Here is a 26912-nt window from a genome sequence, read left to right as displayed (position 1 = left end):
AATAATTGTTAACCGTGATCACAAACTAAGTTTCAATGGTATTCTAACACTTGCATGATAAGCTAAATAATACTTTTAGGACATTAGATTTGTGAGTAAATATGTAAATTTTCAAACATCAAATAAAATAATGCTAGGGTAGCTGGATAATAAAAACTGTATAGTAACTCATGTTCAATTTTACATTTCACAGGGGAAAGAATCAACACATATACTTTTCAACTTGGATTAATCTGGGATACAAACATGACCAGTGTGCTTCTTTTGCTCTCAGGAGGTAGCCTAGCTGTGAAAATTTTCAGATATATTATTTGCTTATAGGCCCTTCTGTCTTCAGAGAGGCATAACTTAGTTCTGTGTTTCTTTCTACAGTGCTCCATTTTTGCCTGCCTTTGTTGTATCGCCATCATGTTTTTGTGAAACAAAACATGACCTGGCCCCAGGCTCAAGAATATTGTCGAACCAATTACACAGACTTAGTGACAATTGAAAGTAAGACACAGATGAATCTTATTACTGATATCATAACCGGTACAGGTATTTCTGCCGTATGGATTGGATTATATCGTAACACAAGTACTAATCTTTTTCAGTGGTCTAATGGAGATCAGTTCATGTACTCACGATGGGACCTAAAATACTCTGGTCAGGAATTTAATATGTGTACCACCATATCATCAGTGTGGCAGAACATGGATTGCAACAGATCATTTTATTTTGTCTGCTTTCAAGGTAGGAATTCAACAATCCTTATCAACCTCATCATCTAAAAGATATAATTTAACATTCTTAAATGGTATACTAGTGAAAAATAAGCATCTGTGGCTTAAAGCAAGTGTTATCAAATACTGAAAATAATTTATGAAAATACATTGTGAAAAAGAAAGTGACATCATATTTATTATATGTCATTTTTTTCTTAAGGTGACAATTCTTTCTCTGTATATTCCCTAGATAGTGCTATCAGAACTGACTAGAATGGCAAGAAAAGCAATACTTCCTTGCAAAGAGCCGTGCAATGCTAACATTTATGTATTTATATCCTCTGTGAAGCGTTACATTTCACAAAATAGATGGAAAGGAACAGGAAATGGTTCTTAGGTGTCTTCCACCATTTATATATTAAACCCATTCAGGGTTAACAAGATGCCTGAAGCATTGAACTTTCATTCTCAAGGAAAACAAACTCTGACTGCTTTGCACACACAAAGGTCAATACATCGCTATTTTAGCAAAAAAGGGCATTGGGTTGTATTGCAATATTTGATAACTTTACATGCATATATTCATAACAATATGCTTAGTGTTTATTTTTTCCTGAGGTGCTGTTAGATATTGTTACACCCTGAGTCTGCATCACCTATTTAAAAATAAATTGTGCTTCACAATCCAGAAATACAGTTAAAGGTTAAATAAAATTCATAAACATACTACACAAGAAGTCGCATCTTGGGCTGTACATTAGGAAAATAATTTCCTCAATAATTCATCTTGCAAGGTACAAGGCAATAATTATTAATTTGGTTGGATCTGGTAGAGCAATATCTATCTCACTTTAGGAACAGCTTGAAGATCCAAATTAAACCTCAGGGAAGTCCACGCATCTTATAGTCTAACAAAGTAGTTATTCTGTAATAGTGACCAGGAGAGAAAATTAAATATTAAAACAAAAACAGAAGCTAGATCTAAACAATATCTAGTTTATATACAACTAAACTATATTTATCAGCCCTTCATCAGAAATTCTCAAATGAAAGAAATTTGCTGTTATTGCATTTGAATCAGTCCTTTCATTTAAGTGTTGATTAAAAGTGTTTATTAATTTATTGGTACATTGGTCAATTTCCTTCTTATGTATTTATTACCTGCAATTGTTTTACTTTAATTTTACTTAATTACCTTATAGCTCTGTTATCCACTTACACTTTTTAGTCATGACCCAAGACAAAGGTGCAGCCAGATAAATATAATTACACAGATCATATTCTGCAATTAGTGTTACAAAAATAAAGAAATATACATAAATTCATGACAAGGAGATACCTACTAAGATATAATACATCCATTCTGGAATACACACCAACAAATCATCAGTGGATGGACAGGGAAAAATATGGAGCAAAATTAGAGACATTTTGCAAAATTATGGGATATTGTAAGGTATGCTGTCAACTGACATTTGTACAGTCTGCTCACTTTTTGCTACAGAAAATATGTTTCCATTTCAATTTATTATTTCAGGATGGAAACTGATTATTATTTTTTCTTTGTCCAGGATTAAAATGAACCCTTCATGGGATAAACTGGGGTGCATTTTAGTCTAGTGCATTCAAATATATCTACCATTATAGAAGAATTATGTCACCAATTTTGCTTGAAATCAAAACCCTAAACAAAGCCTCAGTCAAGTCACAACATGGAGTAGGAGTAAATCAATGACACTTCATTGTCCCCCCCAAAAAAATGCCTTTAATTTACACATTGTTTATTTATAACAAGTGACAGTAATTTATTCCTGGTAGCTGTAGAGACCTTATGAAAGCCAACACCCCCCTCCAACACACACACACACACACACACACACACACACACACACACACACACACACACACACACACACCCTTCTTCAAGATCATAGGATGGTGTATTTAAAGTTATGAATCCTTGAATACAGAGATCTGAAGGGATAAGTAACCATGAAAATGCTTAACATATGCACTGGGGCAGAGGAACAATATTCTTAATACAGATGATTAAGAAATCATAAAGGCTGTTAACATCATGGCAATTATTAGCAGCCAGTGCAACTTATTTGCACACGGAACCATTGATGAATAAAGAGTTAAGACAGAGAGAGAGAAAGAGATGCAAGTTTATTGAGTGTCGTTTGTAAGCTATTAGTGTTGTATTAAGAGATGTGTTCAAGCTACGTGACGGGTATGTGCCAATTGTGGCATTAATATTTAATATCTACGTTTCTTTTACTTCAGAGGTACTGAAATAAGTGAGCCAATAATTCAGATTTAAATTGCTTCAGTCCTGTGTTAATTAGCTTTCACACTGTACTTAAATGAAAGTGTAGGGACTAGCAATCATCTCAAATGTTTGTACTACAGGACCTGCAAATGAACTTGTTCAGTAGCTAATACATTTGAAAATTATCATTTTCACTAAACAGTTGAGAGTACCAGTGATCACTGTAGCGGCTTTATTAGACTTTCAGGTTAGTCTATTTCTGTTTAGCCAGTGCTGCTGTTAAAGTTCTGTTTTTTCTTCTGGACAACCAAACTTGGTTTTGGCCACTTTCGCTAGATTCAAGCAATCTACATATATCACAACTTGATGTCTCAGGAGAGCTAAGGCTATGTTATTTATTAAGTGTGGGAACAATAAATGCCCCAAATTGATCGTTGAAGAATCCCAGCATTGATTGGCTCCCCGGTGAAGGCATGTGAAGGGTAATTCTGAGTCTTGCTACAATGAAAACTAAAGTGGAAACAGTGCATAATTACAGCAAGCATCAAAACTCACTGCAATTCCATTGTTGTGTTTTTGCAGATGCCAGATGGGCTTCACAAAGATTGATGAAATTCATAGTAAGGGGAATATTAGCACTTAGACATAGTATGTATTATGTATACATACCAGTTATTTCAGACTATCTGACTCTTTATAGGTTGTACTTAATGGCTTCAAAGCCAATACTGCTTCATTCTATTGGTGGCACTCAAGCCCTGATGTGTGTGGTGTGTGGCATCAGAGCAAACCTCCAGTTGTACTATTGGTAGCCTTATATCTCAACCTGATATTCTAGAGTATAATGTATGTATTTTTTACCACTGTTTCAGCACTCATATTATTGTTACAATAATGAATTTGTGTATTGTTCTCTTACTAGTGGAATTGTGCACTGTAGTAAGCTACACTTGGATCGTACTGTGTGCGATTTATTCTGCCACTTTTCAGTTTATATTATTGTTGTTGTCACTCTCTTAACTACACATATGGTGAGTAAGCAACACAAGCCTCCACAAGATCACATTGAACAAACTTACTCTGAGGTTAAAAAACTCACTCTCTAATCTTTAAAAAAAAACAGTCACAACAGAAATTCAGTAACACAGCTCCTATGCACTCATGTAACTTAGTGAGTCACAAGTCTTCAGACTGCAAACCTTCAAGTGCTTCCAAGTCTACGTATCCAAGTAGAAATGTCCTGTTAACTTGTGACTACATTATTACTGACACCATACTAAGTGGGATGAAACAAGACAGGTGACAGTTAGCTATATTTCTCATGCCAGGATATATAACATTTTGAGGGCCCAACAGTCCCTTAAAGAGGACACATATGACTACGATCTTGTGGTGGTTCATATAGGTGTTAATGTCCTGAACTAGTCATCCAAAAGGACATGTGGAGAAACATGCAGAATGATTTTGGACCTCAATATGGAAGTATGAAATACAAATAAAACTCTGGCCTGAGTGGAATCTTACCCTTACTCAGAATGATCCCTGATACAAGCCAAAGTTAATTGGCTAAGTAGTTGATTTCTTTCTTGGATGCTCCTGTAGGTGTCAGATTGGGACAAGATGGCCAACGGCCCAATTGATTCACCAAGGCTGGCCTCTGCATTTCATTCCATGGCTTACTCATAGTGGCCAAAGTACTTGCTGCCACCATGGTGACCTTTTTAGGAAATGTCCACTCTGTGGACATTCCAGTGTAACAAAAACATTTCAATTAAATTCCTAATATAAACATTTAAGCAAAGCAAAAATTAACAAATACAAAATAAACAGAAAACCATGTTTTAGGGTTAAGTATTATTATCTCGAACAGCAGACTTCATCAGAATAAAAAAAAATTCTACTAAAATTAAGTTACGTTTATTAACACTGCAAAAAAAAATAAATAAAAGCATGTTTTAAATGTTTTCTCATAGTTGCAAGTACTGTGATTGTTTTCCTTTACAACATCCAAATACCCTACAATGGACACCTCTAAATGCAAGGACTTTAAAAGGCCAAACCTTTTAAAATTATATGAACTGTCAAACTTAATCTGCAAAATTTCCAGCACCAGTGTAGCCTCAGTTGTCATTTATGCCAAATCCCATATGACAAACAGCATAAACTAAGTGATCCCAGTCAGAACTGAATTGATGGGGGATACAAAAATAAACCACCTTGATGGAACACCAGCATTAACAAGCTTCATATTAAAAGAACAGACTAATTAAGGGATATAATAAGTCAAATTCTACCCACATATATGACTACAAAAAGATCATCAAAAATCTGAAAGCTACTGCAAGGAAAAGCAAAGTGGAAAACAAATTAAAATTAGTATCTGAAGCCAAGTGCAGTCATAATTTTTTCTTTATTTACTTCAGATAATTAAAAAAATAGCACTAAGCAATGCTTTGAATTAATTAATAATGTTATTACCCACTTAAACCTAAAGGTATTCTGTCTTCAACACATTAACAGTAGTTGACGTTCCAACTTCAATTACCCAAATATAGACTGGGAACACTACTCAAGCCCAAACACCCTAGCCCAAAAGTTCCTGGAATTCATAAACTCAAATGCCATGGAACAACTAGTCACCATCCCCACAAGAGGAGATAACATACTTGATCTCATCATCACGAACATGGGAGCACAATGTTCAACACCGGAAGTATACCCCTCACTGGTGAGATCAGATCACAAACTAATCTCGCTGGAGGTCCTCATCCCACCCCCACCTGAAATAAAAAAGACCACAGTAAAGAACTTCTCAAAAGCCGACTTCACACTTCTAAAGACTAGTGTGGTCTCCTTTAAGGCCCCGAGCCGGCGGAAAACAGTACTCAAGCCGCTGAATCACTTACAAATGCCTTCTACCAGCACCTGCAGGACTGCATGGATAAGGCAATCCCAAGCAAAACAAAGACTCTTTGTACCAAAGGCAAGCGTCCAGTCTGGTGGACCCCAGCCATAAACAAACTCTACAACAAAAGGAGGAAGCTACTACAAGATAGAGCAAAATCCTTAAAAGGTAAGACACCCTTGATCACTATAAGTAAAAAACTAAGAGCTCTCATAAAATCATCCAAAGCAAATTTCGAGAGAAAAATAGCTAAAGACTCAAAAGACAATCATAAGGCCTTCTTTAGCTATGTTAGAAACCTAGGAGGAAACTCCCAGATATGCTCAGAACTAGTTCAAAATGATGTGAAGATTACTGATCCTACAGACATTGCCAACATACTGGCTGACAGGTTCAGTGCAAACTTCTCCCCCCCCAAAAGGAGAGACATCTATACCAAACGATTGCAGCCCCCCCAAACATCACCAGCACCCAAGTGAGAACTGCTCTCTCCAAAGCAAAAAACACAGCATCCATGGGACCTGATGGTGTCCCTGGCTGTGTGCTCCACGAACTCAATGAGGAATTAAACCCACAGCTAGGACAGCTGTTTAATCAAAGTCTTACCTCTGGATACGTACCCAGGGAGTGGCGCACTGCAACTGTGGTCCCACTTCACAAAGGCGGTGCCTCCACCGACCCTGGAAATTACCGGCCCATTAGCTTGACAAGCCTTATCTGCAAAGCCATGGAGAGGATCATAATGGACCTCATAAATAAAGACATAGGGAATTTGCAGACCTTGGATCCAACCCAGTTTGGCTTTGTCAAAGGCAGATCATGCCTTTTAAACTTGGTTGACTTTTTCGAAACAGTCACCAAAGCCATTGATGAGGGAAAGGCAGTCCATACAGCCTACCTCGATCTGGCTAAGGCCTTCGATACAATACCCCACTCGGGTATCATTGAAAAACTCATCAGCTTAAATGTTAACCCATACATCACAAGATGGGTTGCAAACTGGCTGAGTGACAGAACCCACAGGGTCAGAGTTGCTGGCGCCATGTCAGACTCAAAGCCTGTCACAAGTGGTGTCCCACAGGGCTCAGTCCTGGGCCCACTCTTGTTTGGCATCTACTTTTCTGAAGTACAAGCAAACACAGGAGGGTTATGGCTGACAAAGTTTGCAGATGACTGCAAACTGGGCCATAGTAGAAAACACATCTGACACAGATATCCTTCAGAAGGGTCTCACAGAAACGGATAACTGGTGCCAGAGCCACGGCCTAAAGTTAAATGCCAAAAAATGCATAGTCATACCCTTCGGGAAAAACAAGGTTACCCCTAGCTACCAAATAGGTGTCAATCCACTGAGCACAGAAGAAGTTATCAGGGACCTGGGGACCCAGGTTGATAGTAGTCTGTCATTCGACACCCATGTAGCTAAAGTAGTTAGGAAGACCTTCTACATTGCCCACCTTATCATGAAGGGATTCTCATCTAGATCAAGGGAGGTTATAGTCTCCCTTTACTCATCACTCATCAGACCAATGATTGAGTACAATGCCCCATTCGGAATGTATCTGACCCGACACTTGCAGCAGCTGGAGAGGCCACAAAAGTTCCTCACCAAAAGGATAAAGGGTCTCAAAATCTATCCTATGCTGCCCGACTGAAAGAACTCCAGCTCTATTCAGTCGCCACGCTTGCTCAGAGGTGACCTTTGCCTAACATACAAGGCCATGTCAAACCCAGATTTGATGAATATGCTCCACCTCAAAAATCTAGATCCATCAGAGCCACAAGGGGCGGAGACTTAAACCTCGACACGGCTATTAATAGGACGTGCTGGAGGGATAGATTCATCACCCAAAGACTCCCTATGCTGTGGAACAAAATCCCGGTACATGTGAGGCAGAGCACCTCGCTGGCCTTGTTCAAGAGAAATCTTGACCAATGGATGGGAGATCGCAGATATACCCCAGGGATTACCTCAGTGTCACTGCTCGACAGAGGCACAGCAAAATAATGGGTATAGTTCCCCATACTAAAGGGGTGGCGTAAGCCACAAAACGATGGGCTAGGCTTGTAAATGCCCTCGGGCAGATAGCCTAGTATGAACCTATGAACCTATGAACCTATGAACAATTCCAGAATCACTTCCTCCCCCAAAGATTATTATAAAAGTTATCCTAACTGCACTTTCCAAATCTAGAAATACCACATCTATGGACTCTGACAATATACATGGTTGGTTAACTAATAGCAAAAGACATGTCTTTCTGCACCCTACCGAGAATTGCTCAGCTTAAACATGGCTACAAGTTATATTAATGACTTATGGAAAATACTTGTCATTCTGTCTTTCAGTAAAGGAGCTCTCTCTTCAGATGTCAGACACTTTAAACGTAACCTAACAAGGCTAAATTGTAAAACTGTGGACTGTATTATATCTTAATTCATAAGTACAATAAAAAACAAAATAGAAAAAAAACAAAAATCCTTTTGCTCTAAATCCACAATAAAATGGATTTGGTAAAGGGAGATCATGTCTGCCTAATTTGGTGAATTTCTTTGAGAAAGTCACTGAAGCTTTAGATAATAGCATACCTGGATCTTGATGAGCTACATGCTGGAAATGTAAACAAGCTTAAATACATGAATGTCGACTGTTATGCTGTAAGGATAGTGAACTGGGTAACAGACAGAGCCCATGTAGTTAAAGTGGAAGTTGCTCTCAGAAAGAGAAAGCTTGATTAGTCACATTCTACAGGGTTAGTAGCAGGATCTCTTCTGCTTATAGTCTATATTTCAGATCTTCAACTCCTTACCCATACATATGGCTACCTGTGTTTATAAATGACTGCAAGCTAGATGTTGGAGTCTGTTCAGCATCTAATACTGCATTATTACAGCAAGTGTTAAACTATATAGATCAGTGGTAGATTAAAATGGATTTAAACTTGATGCAAAAAAAAATATTGCATCAACTTTGGTTAAGGAATTTTGACAGAATCATTAGTATAGACAGAAGTCCAGACAGATGCAGCCCTCTCTACACCAGCATAGATAGCTTTCCATCCTCTGACTAATACATTACAACAGGTAGTCAGAAAATCCTTCAATCTAACCCAGTTAATAACTGAGTGTATCTCCCCTTGACAAATTAATTATTTTCCTGATTGGAATTTCACACCTACTGACACCTGTAGATTTCCTGCCTGGTCAGCTTCCACCCCAGCAAAAATTCTGAAACTTCAGCTTTACAACATAACTGTAAACAAATTGATATAGCTTGAAAAATATATATGTGACAAATATATAACAGCAAAAAATACACTGAACCCACAGATATTGCCAACATATTGGCAGACAGGTTCAGTGCAAATTTCTCCCCTCCCTCTCCCCAAAAAGATGAAATAAATATCTCAGCTGAATACAACCTCCCTGAAATCTCAGCTGTCCAGGTGAGAGCTGCCCTCAGCAAAGCTAAAAATACAGCATCCATGGGACCTGACGGTGTCCCGGGTTGCGTGCGACGTGAACTCCTAGAGGAGCTAAACCCGCACATAAGAACACTGTTTAATCTTAGCCTTGCCACAGGATACGTCCCTGAACACTGGCGTACAGCTACAGTGGTCCCACTCCACAAAGGTGGCACCTCTACAGACCCTGGAAACTACCGCCCCATAAGCTTGACCAGCCTGGTCAGCAAAGCTATGGAAAGGATCATTCTGGAACTCATAAACAAAGACACCGGGGACCTACAGACAATTGACCCTACCCAGTTCGGCTTTGTAAAAGGCAGATCCTGTCTTTTAAACCTGGTGGACTTTTTTGAAACAGTCACTAGAGTCATCGGTGAAGGCAAAGCAGTTCATACAGCCTACCTGGATCTGGCAAAAGCCTTCGATACAATACCCCACTCAGGCATCATAGACAAGCTCAACAGCTTAAATGTAAACCCGTTTGTCACAAGATGGGTTGCAAACTGGCTAAAGAACAGAACCCACAATGTCAGAATAGCTGGAGCTATGTCAGACTCTAAGCCAGTCACAAGTGGAGTCCCACAGGGCTCTGTCTTGGGACCCCTCTTGGTCGGCATTTATTTCTCAGATGTGCAGGCAAACATAGGCGGGTTGTGGCTGACAAAGTTCGCAAAAGCCATAGTCGACACACCAGCTGACACATGCATCCTCCAGAAGGGCCTCACAGAAACAGACGACTGGTGCCAGAGTCATGGCCTTAAACTAAATGCCAAAAAATGTATAGTCATCCCCTTTGGAAAAAACAAAGTACCCACAAATTACCACATAGGTGGTAATCCATTAAGTACGGAAAAAGTAATCAGAGACCTGGGGAACCAAGTTGACAGTGACCTCTCATTTGGCACCCACGTCGCCAAAGTGGTTAGAAAGACCTTCTACCTTGCCCACCTTATCATGAAGGGATTCACATCCAGATCAAAGGATGTCATTGTACCCTTATATTCCTCCCTTATCAGGCCTATGATTGAGTACAATGCCCCATTTGGTATGTACCTCACCCGGCACCTGCAGCAGCTGGAGAGACCCCAAAAGTACCTTACCAAGAGGATCAAGGGTCTCCAGCATATGTCATATGCTGCCAGACTGAAAAAGCTCCAGCTCTATTCAGTAGCATACCACCTGCTCAGAGGTGATCTGTGCCTTACGTACAAGGCCATGTCCAATTCAGAATTAATGGACATGCTCCACCTCAAAAAATCCAAATCCATCAGAGCTACGAGAGCTAAAGATATAAACCTCAGCACAAATATGAATAGGACATGCTGGAGGGACAGATTCATAACCCTGAGGCTTCCCGCACTCTGGAACAGGATACCTGTCCATGTTAGGCAGAGCCCCTCACTGACTCTCTTCAAGAGAAATCTGGACGAATGGATGGGTGATCGTAGGTTTACCCCGGGGGTCATCACTGTGTCATTACTAGATAGAGGCACAGTAAACTAAATTTAATTTAAATTGTACACTTTTGTATCATTACATGGGGTGGTGAAAGTAACATACACTTTGGCTAGGCTTATAAATGCCCTAGGGCAGATAGCCTAGTACTATACTATGAAACTATGAAACTATATGTTAAAATAAAAAAAAAGTTATTCAGCAGGAACTTCTCTTTACAAAGGTGAAAGGTGGCAATAATATGTCATTCAGGTACAATGGTAATTTTATATTTAACAAATGATTAAATAATATGCAAATGTTATTACAAGTATACAGATAACTATTAATATTACTTTTACCATAGAAGATAGACCCCCCACAGGATTCAATAAACTCTGTGTAGGCTCGACTTCAAACATAATCAGGCAAGGTTTTGTGGCCACCAGGAAACCATGTATAGCAACACGGATATCAAACTTACTTACAGTATAGCAAACTGGGTTAGTGAGATTGTGTGACATGCCACACAGACCACCAGGGTTTTTCATGTATTAATGTATTATGTTGCAGGACAAGACAATGTTATGTGTATACTCCAGCATACTGAGCTAATGGGATTGTGCAGAATGCCACATGGACCACCAGGGTTTTTCATATATGTATGTACATGCTGCAGGTATAGGACAGGATAGTGTATGTAGTGCTGAGTATTGTGGAATCCCATTCCATGTAGTCTGTACAAGTTGTGTCAATAATCTGTAAAGGTACATGGACTGCCATTTAGAAGAAACAGGCATGGGAAGTGTATTTATTTAAAAGGAGCACACAGACGAAGTTTAGGAATCAACAACGGGAAGGAGCACAGGTGAAATATTGTAATGTACTGCACATGAGGAAATGTAAAAGGAAGACAGTGGCAGCAAGAACACTAATCACATCTCCATGTGGCACTGTGGGTCTATATCACTTTATCAAATGGCTATTCAGTGAATAGCCATTTGTCAAACCCCTATTTGTCAAACCTCCATTGAACCTTTATTTTTCAAAGCTGCTCTTTATTGAATGCCGAATTTTAACTAGGGGAAATCAGCAGCTGACCAACCAAGCCGCTGTAAAAAAACATAGAATTTAAAACCTACCAAGATTCATGCCCCCCACCCCCAACTTAATATATCAACTCTGAGATCACACTACAGTGTGGAAAGGGTCAAAGTCTAGATGATGGTCAACCACTGATTTGCCCTAGTTAAAAATTCACTGTTCAATGAAGAGCAGCTTTGATAAAGGGGTAGAGACTGGACACAGTATGGACTGCACAGTGACAAATGTATATGATATGACTGTCATACAAGTGACATGACAGTGGAAGATGTCTGTGTGATATAAGCATCCAGGCATGAACAGTGGAGAGGACATGTATCATGGATGTTAAATACAATTGGGGCTGTGGGGTTTATATCACCACATTGAATGGTGATAAGTTCAAACGCCCTTTGTTTGAACCGAAAAGTCCAAAAGCCCTAAGCCGCAAAGTTACAGAACATCATTTTTTTTCCCAGGGAAAAAAATTGGTGAGCCGTCTTTGAGTCTTTGCTATTTCCTTCACTGTAGTGTGATCTTGGAGTTGGTATATTTAAGTAGGGAGTTGTGGGGGTCACAGCCCATGACATTGGGGGGTGTAGGGGATGAAGCCCCCCACTTCAGTTTGTTTTAAAGTTCTGATTTTTTTTTTCATGGAGCTGCTTTCAGTTTTTCCATATATGGCATGTTTGTATGACCTGGAGGCACAACTCTGTGTTTTCTCCAATTGCTGCAGGTGTCTGGTGAGGTACAGACTGAAGGGAGCATTGTACTCAATTAATGGTCTGATAAGGGTAGAGTACAGCAGAGGTATGACCTCTCTGGTCTTGGATGTGATGTCAATATGTATGATGTGTGCAATGAAGAATGTGTGTGTCACCACTATGGACACATAGTGATGAAAGTGTAGATTGCTATCAACATGTGTTCCCAAGTCTCACAACACTGTGTTTGAGGAGTGCTGTGTATATCATAATTAGCAGGGGTACTTCATTGCCAAAGGGGACAATGAGCCACTGTATGCTTGAAGGTTCAGTCCATGAGTTTGGCACCGATCATTTGTGTGTAGCAGCTCCTTCCATAATATGATACCATCATTGGGAGACTTTATATTAGTGTGTCCAGTTACCAGTCATCTGCAAACTTGGTAAACCGCAGACCATATACCATTGCCTGCACTTCAGGGAAGTAGTTTGCAAACAGTTGTGGGCCCATCACAAATTCTTATAGTATTCTAATGGTAATTGGCTTCTGGTGGAGGTACAGTCCCCAACTTTGACAGGATGTTTTATGTCAGTGAGCCAGTTGCCTATCCCTGTATGGCTTAATTCCCACATGGGAGATCTTTACTATGACACATGAATGGTGGATAGTGTCAAAGGCCTTGGATAAGTCAATATAGGTGGTATGTCTTGTTATACCTCATCCCAGTCTGTGGGGTCAGTATCCAAGATGTAGACAAGGTCCTTGACAAAAACAAAATGTGTAGGGTCAAATGTATTGAAGGTCACCTATGTCACTGTGGATATGGGCCATGCTGATTCTTTCTCTAGCCTTGCAGATAACTGTTTTTAAGCATATGGGTCAATAGTTGTAGTTCTGCATGTTACCAAATTGATGTGCATACCAAAGCACGTAACATAATATTACAGACACCAGGGTTGTAGTGCTTGGGGGGGGTGGCAACAGATGGATGTATTGTAAACATGTGACATATTGTTTGACAGGGCCCTCAGTTCATAATGTTTTCATAAGTAATTTCATATCATACACAAGAAATGGACAGTAAAAAGCAGTAATACGACATAATATAAAGATTTCCATAGAGTGGTGAGCAGCGGTTTGTGGAACAGTTAGCAAAGTGCATATGCATGTGAGATACACAAGTTTGCACATAGGTGGGCCTTATACCTCGAAAAGATGGAGTTATTTTGGCAGTTGTTTTAGGAGTCCCATAATTGGCCAGGGCTAAACGAGTCCCTTTCAGTAGTACCACTGTTGAGGTTAAGATCATTGACCAGATAGGTGGGGATCTTTTTATCAAAACAGTTTTTATTTATTAAAGTTTGAATTTATTATATTTCTGAAGGTTGAACCTGTTTTTGTATGTTATATATATGTACATGTATATGTATATGTATATGTATATGTAGCGTTGTCGCCTCACAGCAAGAAATTGTCCTGTTCGATTCTCAGCTAGAGTGTCTTCTGTGTGGAGACATGCATGAATGGGCGTACCTTTGTTGAACGTTGTGCGTCAGGGCTGGCAACCTGGCATGTAAAAATCAACTGCCAATCATTCGTGGACCGGAGTTCCGCTGTGGTGACCCCTAACCGGGAAAAGCCAAAAGAAAGAAGAATATAAATATATATATATATATATATATATATATATATATATATATATATATATATATATAAATAATATATATATTATATTTTTTGAATTTTTGGTTGTTTAATTAGGTTGGTGATGGTAAATACAATTTATAAGATTTTTTTTGGAAGGAGAAATCATATGATATTTTAAACATTTTTTAAGATTCCAAGTTGTGTGAGCTTTTGGAGGGGAAAAGTCATGTGACATTTAATAGACTCACTCATCTGCTGTTTTTGTTCTTATTTAAGGATGTGGGACAAATGTATTTTATCTGAGGAAGTTTTGTATTTTTTCAAGATGAAAGTGTTAATTCATATTAAAACTTTATCGGTCTGACCTATACTGCTTGGAGTACTTTTTGTTTTTTCTGCACATAGGTAAGCAGTATGCAAATGTGAGCAACATTGCTAAAGCCTGACAGTATTATATCTATGAAATACACCTACTGCTTTACTGACTCTGTAGCAACACATGTTAATGAATTGATACTTTCCTTTTTTTTGGCTCAGATGATACTGGATTCAAATGCAGGTATACATAATACATTAAAATATTTTTCATTACAGAGTGATAATGCAATAACATGAATTGTTTATACAAAATCTGTCGCTGTGCATTGGCATAATGCAGCAGGGTTAGGCAGAATTGCACAGAGGTAACCAACAGCATTTTGTTGCCGCTCACAATTGCTGAGCATTGATCCAAAAGTGAACAGATCCATTGCTTTTGCTACTATTGTGTGTCATGTGTTATTCTATTTTTTTTTACCAGATTAAATGTGTTAAAATGGGGTAGATAGGAAAGTGATGAAATGGGGAGCAAGCAGGGAGAATAACAAAGCCTGATAGTTAGTATGGAGTATATGGAAAACACCTGTTACTTAACTGACTCTATGGCAGTACGTGTTAATGCAGTTAAAGCAGTGATACATTCCTTTTTGGGGTCAGATGGTACTGGGTACAAATACAGTTGTATGCAATACTTTTAACTACTTTTGCATCACCTTTGCTGCATGCTGGTGCACGATGCACGCCATCATGCAATAATGTATTAAAGAAAAGAAATGGGAAAGATATGGTAGTGGTGAAATGGGGAGCAAGCAGGGGGAAGAACAAAGGGGAAAGTAGGACAAGAATGTGCAGGAGGGAGGTAGGAGAGAACCATAGCTATCCATTTCTTTAGCAGTGTGAGGGGAACATCTCTGCAAAAAATTAACTGAATTTGGAGTGTCACCTCCAGAGACAGGGATAACCACAAAAAATCATGTTGTATAGCCAGTTCGAATGAATCAAGTGTGTCAAGAAGACACACATGCAAAATGGAGAGCTATGTATTGGAAGTTTTTTTTTTTTTTTTTTGTGGGACAGGTGCTGATTTTTTTTTTTTGTTGTTTGTTTTGAGGGAGAGAAAGAGGGATGTTTGGGAAGGGACCTAGGAATTTCTGGGTGAGGTAAGTTGGGTAGGTGAGGAAACAATTTCAGACAAGACAAAAACACAAGAGACAAGGATGGTGATGGTCAAAAAAGGTTGTGGAACACCATGATTACAGTAAGGGTGGGAACATCCCGAATACATGGCCATCAAGGTGGGTGACAATGAAGAACAAGTTCTCACCCACTGGACTTTCATTACTGTCACCTCACTCCATCACTGGCTGGAGTTCCTGATGTCTGTGTCTCCTCCTCCTGGAATTACATAAAATGAGGAAGAGCAGCTTCTCCAGCTGGCATAGGTATGCAGCAACAGTGTGGCACACAATGCTAGGTGCCATACCTAGCAATTTAGCATGGATGATAAAATCACCACCTCCACCACTGCTCCTGGGTGGTACCACAGAACCAGCTTCAAAGACAGGACTACCTGAGAGGGCAGGTAGTGCAGGGACAGCAGAGGTGGTGTTGCCAGGATGGCTCCCAGAGGTGCTGGGTAACAGTGTTGGAGCCAGTGGAGGGGGAGGCAGGTGGATCCCATGGGGGAGGCCTACCCCACTGTGCTGTGGAGCATTTAGTGATGTGGTACACATGAATGACATGGACACATTTTGACAACATGCTATAAAAAAATAAAATAAAAAAGAGAAGATTAGAGTTGGGGTGAGAGAAAAAAAAAAGAGATAAGATTAGTGCCTTCATATGTGACATACAATGCATTGATACAATTAATTGACTTTATTAACTTAACTTTTACTTTTAGGACTGCCAACTTCTAACAGATAACTTTTACTTTTAAAACTACCAGATCCTAACAGATGCACAATATACTACAGACTGCAGCAAGTACTCCTTGTCATGCGCATATATTGCACATATGTGTATTCCAGTTATACAATTACACTTTACAGCAAGGCATTTGTGCCACTGGTATAGAGAGTGTAATTGAATTTAAATGTAAATTGCAGAAGTAACAGTATTGTATATTTGAAAAGTGTGGTATTTGAACCCACAATCTCTGGCTAATGTGCAATATTGTACTCTTGGTTTGTGCTACAGATTAATACATGCATACTGGCTTTTACATTTCAGATATGCATGCTCAATATGATACGACTCTATAAAATACAAAAAAGCTATCTTTGACTTTAAATACTAGAATGACACTACTGTTCTGCTGTATACAAATCACATACTTTCCTCACCCTCACCGATCTAGCCCCATGGGTTCAGATATTTACCTCACAGTCATGTGCATCTGTGGAAAAAAAAACAGAACAGAACATAATATCATTATGAATATTAATATTGCCTATATTCAGCTTTTATTTCTTGTAAGTACTCTCTGTAGCTGACACTTAGGTGTGGGATGTCCACAGCCCTAAATTCCCTTATCCAGTGGTCAAGGGTGTCTTCCCCCTCCAGAGATCATTGTAGTGATTCCTACATTGTTCAACAATGGGGCGATATCATTGGCACTGGTTACAGTGTGGGCTAAACTATCGCAGGCTTCTGACATATACTGTGAGCCAGAATAGTGTCCCTGCAGAAGCCTGGCACTGTGGTTCTTAACTAGGAGTCCAATAAAAATCTTGAATTTCTGGAAACCTCATCTCTGTGCCCTAAACCTGAGAACTTCCCCAGAAATGCCTGCTGTTTCTGCCACAGATCTAGAGCAATGGAGAATTATTGTTTCCCATCAGTTGTAGTCAGGAGTGTGCACACTGTTTGAAACTGTTGTGCTCTGCTTACCATTGCACAAACATGCTGCTTGGCAGTGTGTACATAACTGGGTACCATGTTTATGCAATGGTAAGAGGAGTACAACAGTAGCAAGCAAAGTAATGTTAAGGTTATTGGATGCACAGGCAGTTGTGTATGTGTGTTAGACAAATGTGAAGGCCATGGTAGTTAAGACAGCAGAAATATACTTACAGGAATATAGTACACAATATACCCACAGTTATATATTTGAGAATAAATGTGATAATACATGAATAAATGAATACATAACTGACACAATCCTAGTGCCTCAGCCCTCATACATATAATTTATATCAGCTACACACTGTCAAGTGTTATAAATGATAGTGACTATAATGGAAATTGCAACAGCAGTAAAATGTGTATAGAACATGCTGTATTTGGACCCATGGTCATGTGTATGGTAATCCTACACTTATACCTGTTGCCACAACAAGGTTGAGAAAACACTTGTTTATGTTGCAGTTCATTGCTATAAACTGCAATGACACAACAGTAAAACAAAGGTGGCACACCCTGTACTGGAACCCAGGACTATCTATACCCCAGCCCTACACTTAATACCTGCTGCCACCCAAGTGGGTATACTAACATTACCTAATTTACTAATCATTCTTAAGATATCGCTGTTAACTACAGTGCAACATCACTTACCAGGTTTGAACAATGCCCAGTTGTATTAACTGAATGTGTCTGGTTTCTATTTTTGGCTGTCTGTGTCCTGACTGATCATTTGTCCAGTTTGTGAACCGCCATGCTTCATGCAAAAGTGATAAGCACAGCTAAACTTGACATTCATTTGTCTCTGTCCCATGTTTGTGCTAAGTGGTGCATTGTGCAAACACTGCCCAATAAAAAAATAAAGAAAAAAGAAGGAAAAGGGAGTGGTAGTTGGAATGAAGAAATGCAATCTATGACATTACACACTAGAAAATATTAGTGCACATGAGATATTGCTACATAGTTCTGGATTTGAACTCCCACTCCAATGCACCTTCAGAACATGGGATGGGTGCCTTATCCCTCTTTTCCAGACAAATAGCTTTGCAGAAAAGAACTTAACTCAATATGCACACAACCAACTGCAACATCTACAGTGATTTCAAACCATACAAGTATTATTTGTATGTATAGTAGTTTTGGATGTAGTGCACCTAGTGATCACACAACCTGTCATGATTATTGCTAGCAAATATGCAGCTCTGTCATATTTCTGTGTTTGTTGGCCATTCTTCATTTATCGGCACAGTAATCTGAGGCATACATTGTGTAAGCCATTCTATATAATTTGGCGTTAAAATGTGTGAGGATATTAAATGGAAATAATATCATATGCAGTTGGCAAAAAAAATGAAGGGCAGGTTAGATGTGAAGGAACACAACTCCTGCTTACTTGCATTTCCAACCTTACATCTAACACGTTGTAGGCATCCTGCAGTCCTGTTATGTTTTTCTTGTCCCAACCAATAATCACTCAAATTATAACCAAACACTGAGGGAGTGGCTGCACTATTTTTGCATCCTTAAATAGATTATATTTTTTTGGATTCAGCAATTATAATGAGTTCACACCTTATTTACATCGTCACCATGCTGACAGCCCTGAATCTACACCATATAAAAAAGGCAACCTACTACCTAGGCAAACTGATGGTGAAGAGTCTTGCTTATGTAGAAAAGAGTGACAATACTCTGTTACGTTGGGATATAGCTGCACAGAGGAGTATTGAACTTCAGAAATTATGCTTCCATTTGTTCAGCTGCATACTGCATATGCTGGAATGTATTTAAGAAAATTCTAAAGCAAAGAGTTTTACACTTTCATCTGTCTGTATTAGTTAGAAGTGTAGTGATGGCATGGGCATGTTTGCCAAGCCATTTCAGAGAGGTATATATGATTGCCAATACATGAAAATGGAATGTGTTGTGATAAAAAGGTACAAATGTGTCAGGGGTACTTCCTTTGATGCACTTTTAGCATTTCAAAGATGGTTTCTTAGTAAAAATGTATCATTTTCCTGTTCTTTTGTCTAGGCAAAGCTGAGTTACTGTTATCATACAAACAAGGAGACAGTGTTCTTTTTTTTGTGTGGGGGGGGGAACAGAGATGAGTTACTGTTATGGCACTAACAAGGATACACTGTTCTTTTATGGGTGGGGAGCAAAGGTGAGTAATTGTTATGGCAAAAACAAGGATAAACCCTTCTTTTTTGGGTGGGGGGAGCAAAGGTAAGTTACTGTTATGGCAAAAACAAGGATAGACTATTCTTGTGTTGGGAGGGGCAAATGTGAGTTACTGTTATAGCACAAACAAGGATGGACTGTTGTTTTGGGGGGAGAGCAAAGATGACTTACTGTTATAGCACAAACAAGGATATGCTGCTCTTGTTACTCACCTTGTTTTGCATTCTGCCTGTTAGTATTTCACAGCTCTAGACTGTTTTATGTTTCTCCAGTAGATAATACTGACTGGCTACCTTTTCTGTTTTACTGGAAACAGTTATTTTGTAATTATGTGATACTTTTGTGTATTATCCTTCTGTTGTCTTTTAGGGCACATACTAGTGTGCCATCCAGGCATGTTAATCCACAGAGCCCCCTTCACTGATGCAGAAAACCATGTGATTATGGATTGGTTTAGACAACATGGTGCTTTTCTGCTAGAAAGTGGTCAGGGAGATATGTCAAGTAAGATGTGAATGTGGTGGCAGATAGTAGATGATGTCAAAGCCATGGGTGGCCATGGCAGGACATGCAAACAGGTGCACCACAGGAACACTGACATTATCACATCTGCACAGAGGAGAGCAGCTGCAGTGGTCCATGACCCAATGTCTACTGGAGGAGGGCCTGCTAGCGAACTACCACTAACCCCCAATGAAGAGTTCCTCACCAATATCAGAGATCCAGACAGCTCCCAGGAGAGTGCAGTACAGTATGTTTTGGATGTCAGAGCGACAGTTCCCAAGACAGCAAGCACATCCCAAGAGCAGCTTCCAGGTAGGCTTTGGTATCTGAACTGTTCAATACTGTTGTATAATAAAACAGCTGAAATCAAATAAGTTAATTATCTGTCACATGTCTTTTTTGGGGTGGTTAAAGATTGATACAGTTATAAGCTTAGGTTAGAGTTGTTAGCCACATTCTTGTTGAAATTATAGTTAATGGACATATAAATGGGTAAATGTATTAACCCTATGTTACTGTACATTGTGATGATGTTCCCCTTACCTCTTGCTTAACTTCTTCCAGGATTGTCTGAACTACAGAGGACAGTAAGATAAGCATTTTTATGTGAGTACTGCTGAGCAATTTAAAGAAATATTGTAGTGTGTAATGTTGATCTCAGTCCTGTTATGTATATTGCTGCACTGTCTGTAATAGTGGCAGCACTGTTAGTTTGTTAGCATATAAAGTGCTATAGTAGTGCAGGTATTAATTTATTCCTATGTTTCTTGCTTTTTATCACAGTTGATCATGACAGTGGGAGTATGGGCCCTGCACCACCTGATGTCAGTGTATCAGCAGACTCTGATGATAACGGTGGCCAGACTGAAGCATACTCAGAGGGAACAGATGTTGAATCTGACATGGAGGTTGACATGAAACCATCCCCTCCATTTCCATCGGATGCAGCCAGTAGGCCTACGGTTACTCAGTCCAGTGATCTCACAGATACTGGACAGGTGGAGGGAAAGGATATTTATCAGGGAAGTATAGCTGCTGTGGCTTTGTTGCTTATTGAGTCTGGTCATAGCCAAAGTGCGGGCATGATGCCATGCAGGAGGAGCAATAGGGGTGCTTGGAGGAGGCCTGCTGTCCCTCCTCCGCATGTTGCAGGTGTCTCTTCCCATGCCAGTCAACATAGGTTTAGGACCATCGTGGAAGCACAGGTATGTTCCCATAGGTGCTCCAGACAAATGCACAGGGATGAGGATGAGGCACAATCTGACATGCATGATTACCTCTACCATGTTGCCAATTCAATGGATCAGATGAATGACATGTTGGAACGAGTATGTGATGGAATGATACAAGACACGTTGAAAGGATGGGTGTCTGTGATTGACAGAGGGGTGTCTGTCATGGAATGAGCAGTGTCTGTGATGGAACCACTGCTGGGAGGGGAATGGCATCCTTGTGGGTGTAAGTCAGCCACATCATCTTCTGTTAGCCAACGTGGCCGTGACCAATCACACTCCCAAAGTGGCAGTACTTCCACTGCCCCATCAATAAGTGTGCTGTCCTCACCCAGATGTAGCAGACCATTGGGTCATAGTCCTTGGCATCCACATGAATGGAGCTTGTCTAGCAGACATCAGTCATGTTCAGGTAGCAGCACTGCATCTGACCATGGGCTGGACGTGCTGGTGCAACTATGGGCAGAGCCAATTTTCATGGTTGGGTATGATAACGATGAACTGCCATGTCTATCATGCATGGATCACACCTGTCTTACATACCAAGATGTAGAGCCAGTACACAGCTTGACTGTGCTCATGCAAATACTCACACACCAATTTCTGGAGGAGACCCACAGGCAAACACAACAATTACTAATTTTGTCTCACTGGTCATTATTTGTTTTTTTCACATATCTGCGTTCTTCTCTTTCTTACTAACACACACACTCATCAACCTTTTGTGTCAGCCTAGGCTTCCTGCCCCTCCCCCCATGCGCGCGCGCACACACACACACACACACACACACACACACACACACACACACACACACACACACGCACACACACACATACAACACCTTGTGCAAGTGATGATAACTGTGCCTCATCCCTGTTTTCTATCTTTTGGATTCAGGGATGCAAAAGCTATGTGTCTGATGCTCAGGGTGCATATCTAACTTAATGCTTAGCATATCTGCATTTGTGGTGTTGAACTGGTAATTGTACCTTTCACTTTTATTGGCCTTGGAAAGTTACACAATTGATAGCATCAAAATTGACCAACTTAATAGTGAATGATCTTGTGAGGGTTGTGATGTTAGTAACTGCAATGTGTAGCATTACTTTTTAGTTTCTCTCTTTAATGATTTTGCAGTACAAATGTATGGTGCTAATCTAAGGGCATGCAGTTATCATCAGTACTTTTGAGAGGTATGACTGTATGAATCTTTTATGCCTGAGGCCTACTACATAATAATGGACACATATAAGTCACATAGGTCTCTGCTGTCACATGTTAAGGTAAGTTTTGTGCATATCTCCCAACGTTTACTAGCTTACAGGTCCAAGAAATGAAATATAAGGATATGCCACACAGTCATATTATTAAACAATACACTCCAGGTTCAGGACTTACCTTGTAAATGCAGCAGTTGACACAGTTTTTAGTTTTAGTTCAGGGCTGACTCTGTCTGTTGCAAGCAGTGCACAGCCAATACATGGGGGAGGTAAGGGTTTGTGTGAGTTGCCTGGCATCAATGTTAATATATGTATGTGAGTAGGAGAACAGTTTCAGGCTCATAGATGACGAGTGAATGTGCTATGCATTGTCTCTTAGCCAATGCAAGGGCATACTGAACATGCCTATGTCTGGCTACACCCATAGCAGCTGGTGGTTCCCCCTATGACTCTTCATCTGTCTGTGGCTGCGGTGACCATGGCATTGGTGATGGGATTTGTGTCCCTTCCATTTGCTGATCCTTCTGAAGCTGTTTTCTCAGGATGATATTGTGTAGCATGGCACATACTGTGAATATTTCTGTACATGTCTGTGGATTTGCACTGCAGGGCTCCCCTGGATGTATCAAGAACAGGGACAATTACATCAGCATCCCAAATACACACTCTATGATATTTCTTGTTTGAGCATGTGCCTCATTATGGTGTTCTCCGTGGGTGTGTGTGCATTTTTTATGGTTATCATCAGCCATGGTTCCAGTACATAGTCTGCATCCCCCAGTAACTGCCCCTGTGGGATAGCCCCCCCCCCCCCAGCAGACATCTGGTACAGTTGGGAGATGTGTCAGATATGTGAGTTGTGGTAACTGCCAAGGTTGCCAGCACACACATTCAAGATGATTCCCTTGGCATTACACATGACTTGACAGTTGATAGAGTGGTACTCTTTCTGTTAATGTAGACCCTACACTGTTCCTCTTAAGTTTTACATGTATGCAATCTATGGCACCCAGTACTTCAGGGTAGTGTGCTATACAGTAGACCTCCTGCATATTTCTGGCCCTATCCTCAGAACTACAGGGAAAATATATGTAGTCCCTGGTGTGTTGGAACATAGCATTCAGGAATTGATGGAGGATCCTGGATGCAGATGCCTGTGACACCCCCCAGCATGTCCCCTGTTAGTCTCTGAAAGGTACCTGTAGCTATGATTCTAAGGGCTATGCATACCTATGTCTCAGCTGGGATGGGTTCCCTTCAGTTGGCTCTGGCTCTGAGTTGAGGATGGCAGAGGTCAAAAAGTTCGTATAGTGTGTCCCTGTCCACCTTGTAGTGCTCCATAATTTCCACATCATGTAGGTTTTGAAAAGTTAAACAGGGCCTGAAAACACTTTGGCCTGTAGCAAATACAAATGAATTATATATATATACACATACACACACACACACACACACACACACACACACACATATATATATATATATATATATATATATATATATATATATATACACATATACATACATACATATACATACATACACACACATACTCACGCACACACACACACACACACACACATATATATATATATATATATATATATATATATATATACATATGAGTCTACTGCCGTAGATTGTAATTACACTAGTTTGAAATACGATAGTAGTGTGCCACTAACACGAAAGTGCACTTTTGTGAAAGTCACTAATTAGAACAGGACATTTCCTGCACTGTGGGGCAGTAGTGACGGACCTTAGTGTTAGGGCTTGGGTTAAGTAGGGCTATCCACTATCCTTAACCCAAGCCCTTACCCTAAGGTCCATGACTACTGCACCACAGTACAGGAAATAGGTCTGTAACTACTGCTCAGTGGAGGAAATACAGTTTCTTGCACTGTGGTGCGGTAGTCATGGACCTTAGGGTTAGGGCTTGGGTTAAGGATAGTGGACAAAGACAGAAGACAAAAAACACATTGATTAAACATTCATATACCTTTTCTTCACTGACTGAATTTCAGAAATTGTTTTTTTTTTTTCCCCAATGTAAGCAGATGATTAGGTAAAAGGATAGACATTTGTCTTAGAGAAAAGTAAGAAAAGGTAAGATGGATTTAGGTGGTTATTTGGTATGTTTAGGATTATACCCACTAGAAAAACAGAAAGAAATACATATAAGGTTGAAATGCAGGTGCCTGGAACTGGGAGAATATTCTTATTTTATGTAATACAGGATAGTTTACAGGCACTAGAAGACAGGAGAAGATTAAAGCCAAAAAGCAACATTAGTAATTAGGTTTGGTTATTGAATGAGGGTGTAAACAATAATACTATATTTCGTTTTAATCTGGGTTAGTGCATGGGCAAAGCCACTGGGTTTTAAGGAGTCGTTTTATTCGATTCTTGAAGAGTGGTAATGATGAAAGTAATTGTAGATTGCTGGGAAGCATGTTCCAGATTCTCCCTACTGAATTAGAGAAGAGGGAGTCTCCTGCTTTGTTAAAGGATTTCTGGATGGTTACTTGTAATTTACTCGCTGAGTGAAGGGTAGTGAGATTACTATAGGGAGAGATTAGGCTACTGAGAAAAGGGGTGTTGGTGGGCTGATGTAATATTTTATAGGTAATGGTAAGTTGTTGAAAAAGTATCTGGTTTTGAAGTTCTAGCCAACCAAGCTATTTAAAATTTAGACAGTGATAGGTTTTAAATGGGGTGCCAGTAGCGAATGTGGTAGGTTGTCAAGTTTATTAAGGTTACTTTTGGAGAGATTGGTATAAATGCAGGAGGCATAGAGGAGGGTAGAGATAATGTGGGTATGGGCAATGGTGGTTCTGGCTTCAAGGATAAGAAAAGATTTTTAATTTTGTTAATCAGATCTCTACGTTTACCACCTTTTTGAAATTTCCCTTTAATTTTGCATCAGACTCAGTCCCCTTTTTGGATGTCCTAATATCTAACGACATACCCAATAAGAGGTATGTGGCTAAGATATATAGAAAATCCACATACTGGAATGCTTTGTTGTACTTCAAGAGTTCAAACCCCTTCCAGCAAAAGAAGGCAATCATTAAAGGACAACTTTTAAGGGCGGTTAGGATCTCCTCTTTGGAAACTACCTTTCATGAAGAATGTAATTTACTAAGGAATATGTTTCTGAATACCGCCTATCCCCCTCAGTTGGTAGACCAGGTTATAGCAGAAGTCACTATCAAGAGAGAAATGGGGGTGTTTAGACCTATCATGTATGCAGTGGAATGGAGACTACCTATGGCCATGTCTGACAATGGGGTTACCAGCTTGAATGTAGAACGGAGTTCTAACACAACTGATTTTACCACCAGTTTTATTCCTTCTTATTGACAGTCTAGCCTTACGTGATACTATTATGAAAAACTTAGTAATGATCAGTGAAGATGCAACTATGAAGCCAAGACTAGGAGACTTCCCCAAGGTGTTTTTTAGGAGATGTCAGGCCTTAAAGATGGCTTTGGAAAGACCTAAAGATTTGTATATTTCAAGTGGTGGCATGCATAAATGTGGGAGATGCAGAAGTTATTAATTTGATGACACCACTAATAGTTTTAACATCAATAACACTAAATACACCATCCATGGAAAATATAATTGTGACACCTCTGGTGTTGTTTATTTGGCTAGGTGCCAATTATATTGTGGTTTCTACATAGGAAAAACTGAAAGGCACTGGAGGCAGTGCATCTATGAAAACCAGTATAAAATAGCAAAGTCAACTTTAAACAATGCATTGGCCAGGCACAGTCGCAAACTCAGGGCACACCTTTTTATTCTTGGTTATCAAACTAGTAAAGAAGGATGTAAGGAGTGGCCCTTGGCCATCAAAGTTAGAGGAAAGGGAGTGTTTGTGGCAGGTGAAACTTAATGCTTGCGTTCATCCTGGTTTGAAAGATCACAGTAATTTAAAATGTATTTTAAAATTAAAATCACTTGATAGGTGATTTATACTATTGTTTTGCACAGAAACATTTAATTATATATATATATATATATATATATATATATATATATATATATAGATATATATATAGATATATATATATATATATATGGTTGTACTTTGGTCGAAAACACATTTGGTCAAAACTGACTTCACCATGCACACTTGACTGAAAGCTCACTTCACTGAAAACTCATTTGTCGAAACTCATCTAGTCGAAAGTTATATATGGCCTTTACCCCACTGTAGTGCAATCCTGGAGTTAGAATATAAAGTAAGGGTACGAGTGGGGGGCTAGGGGGCGTGGGAGCATACCCCTCCACATATTATAAGTTTATATTGCCTTGTGGAAAGAG

General features: G+C 39.6%; 1 protein-coding gene across 1 annotated transcript in view; it reads left to right on the top strand.

Moving 5' to 3' along the window:
- The first annotated feature begins 394 nt into the window (after positions 1 to 394).
- Positions 395 to 26912, top strand: part of LOC122810549 (macrophage mannose receptor 1-like) — a 62411-nt gene continuing 35893 nt past the window's right edge. Inside the window, exon 1 of the mRNA XM_044082131.1 lies at positions 395 to 732. Within this exon, the coding sequence (XP_043938066.1) occupies positions 429 to 732 (304 nt within the window). The 5' untranslated portion in view covers positions 395 to 428. The remainder of the gene's footprint in view (positions 733 to 26912) is intronic.

Source organism: Protopterus annectens, chromosome 9.part0, assembly GCF_019279795.1.
Source record: "Protopterus annectens isolate FY-2018-M chromosome 9.part0, PAN1.0, whole genome shotgun sequence".
NCBI classification, from domain to species: domain Eukaryota; kingdom Metazoa; phylum Chordata; order Ceratodontiformes; family Protopteridae; genus Protopterus; species Protopterus annectens.
Note: the sequence above shows the minus strand (reverse complement) of the source record. Positions and strands in the feature narration are given on the sequence as shown.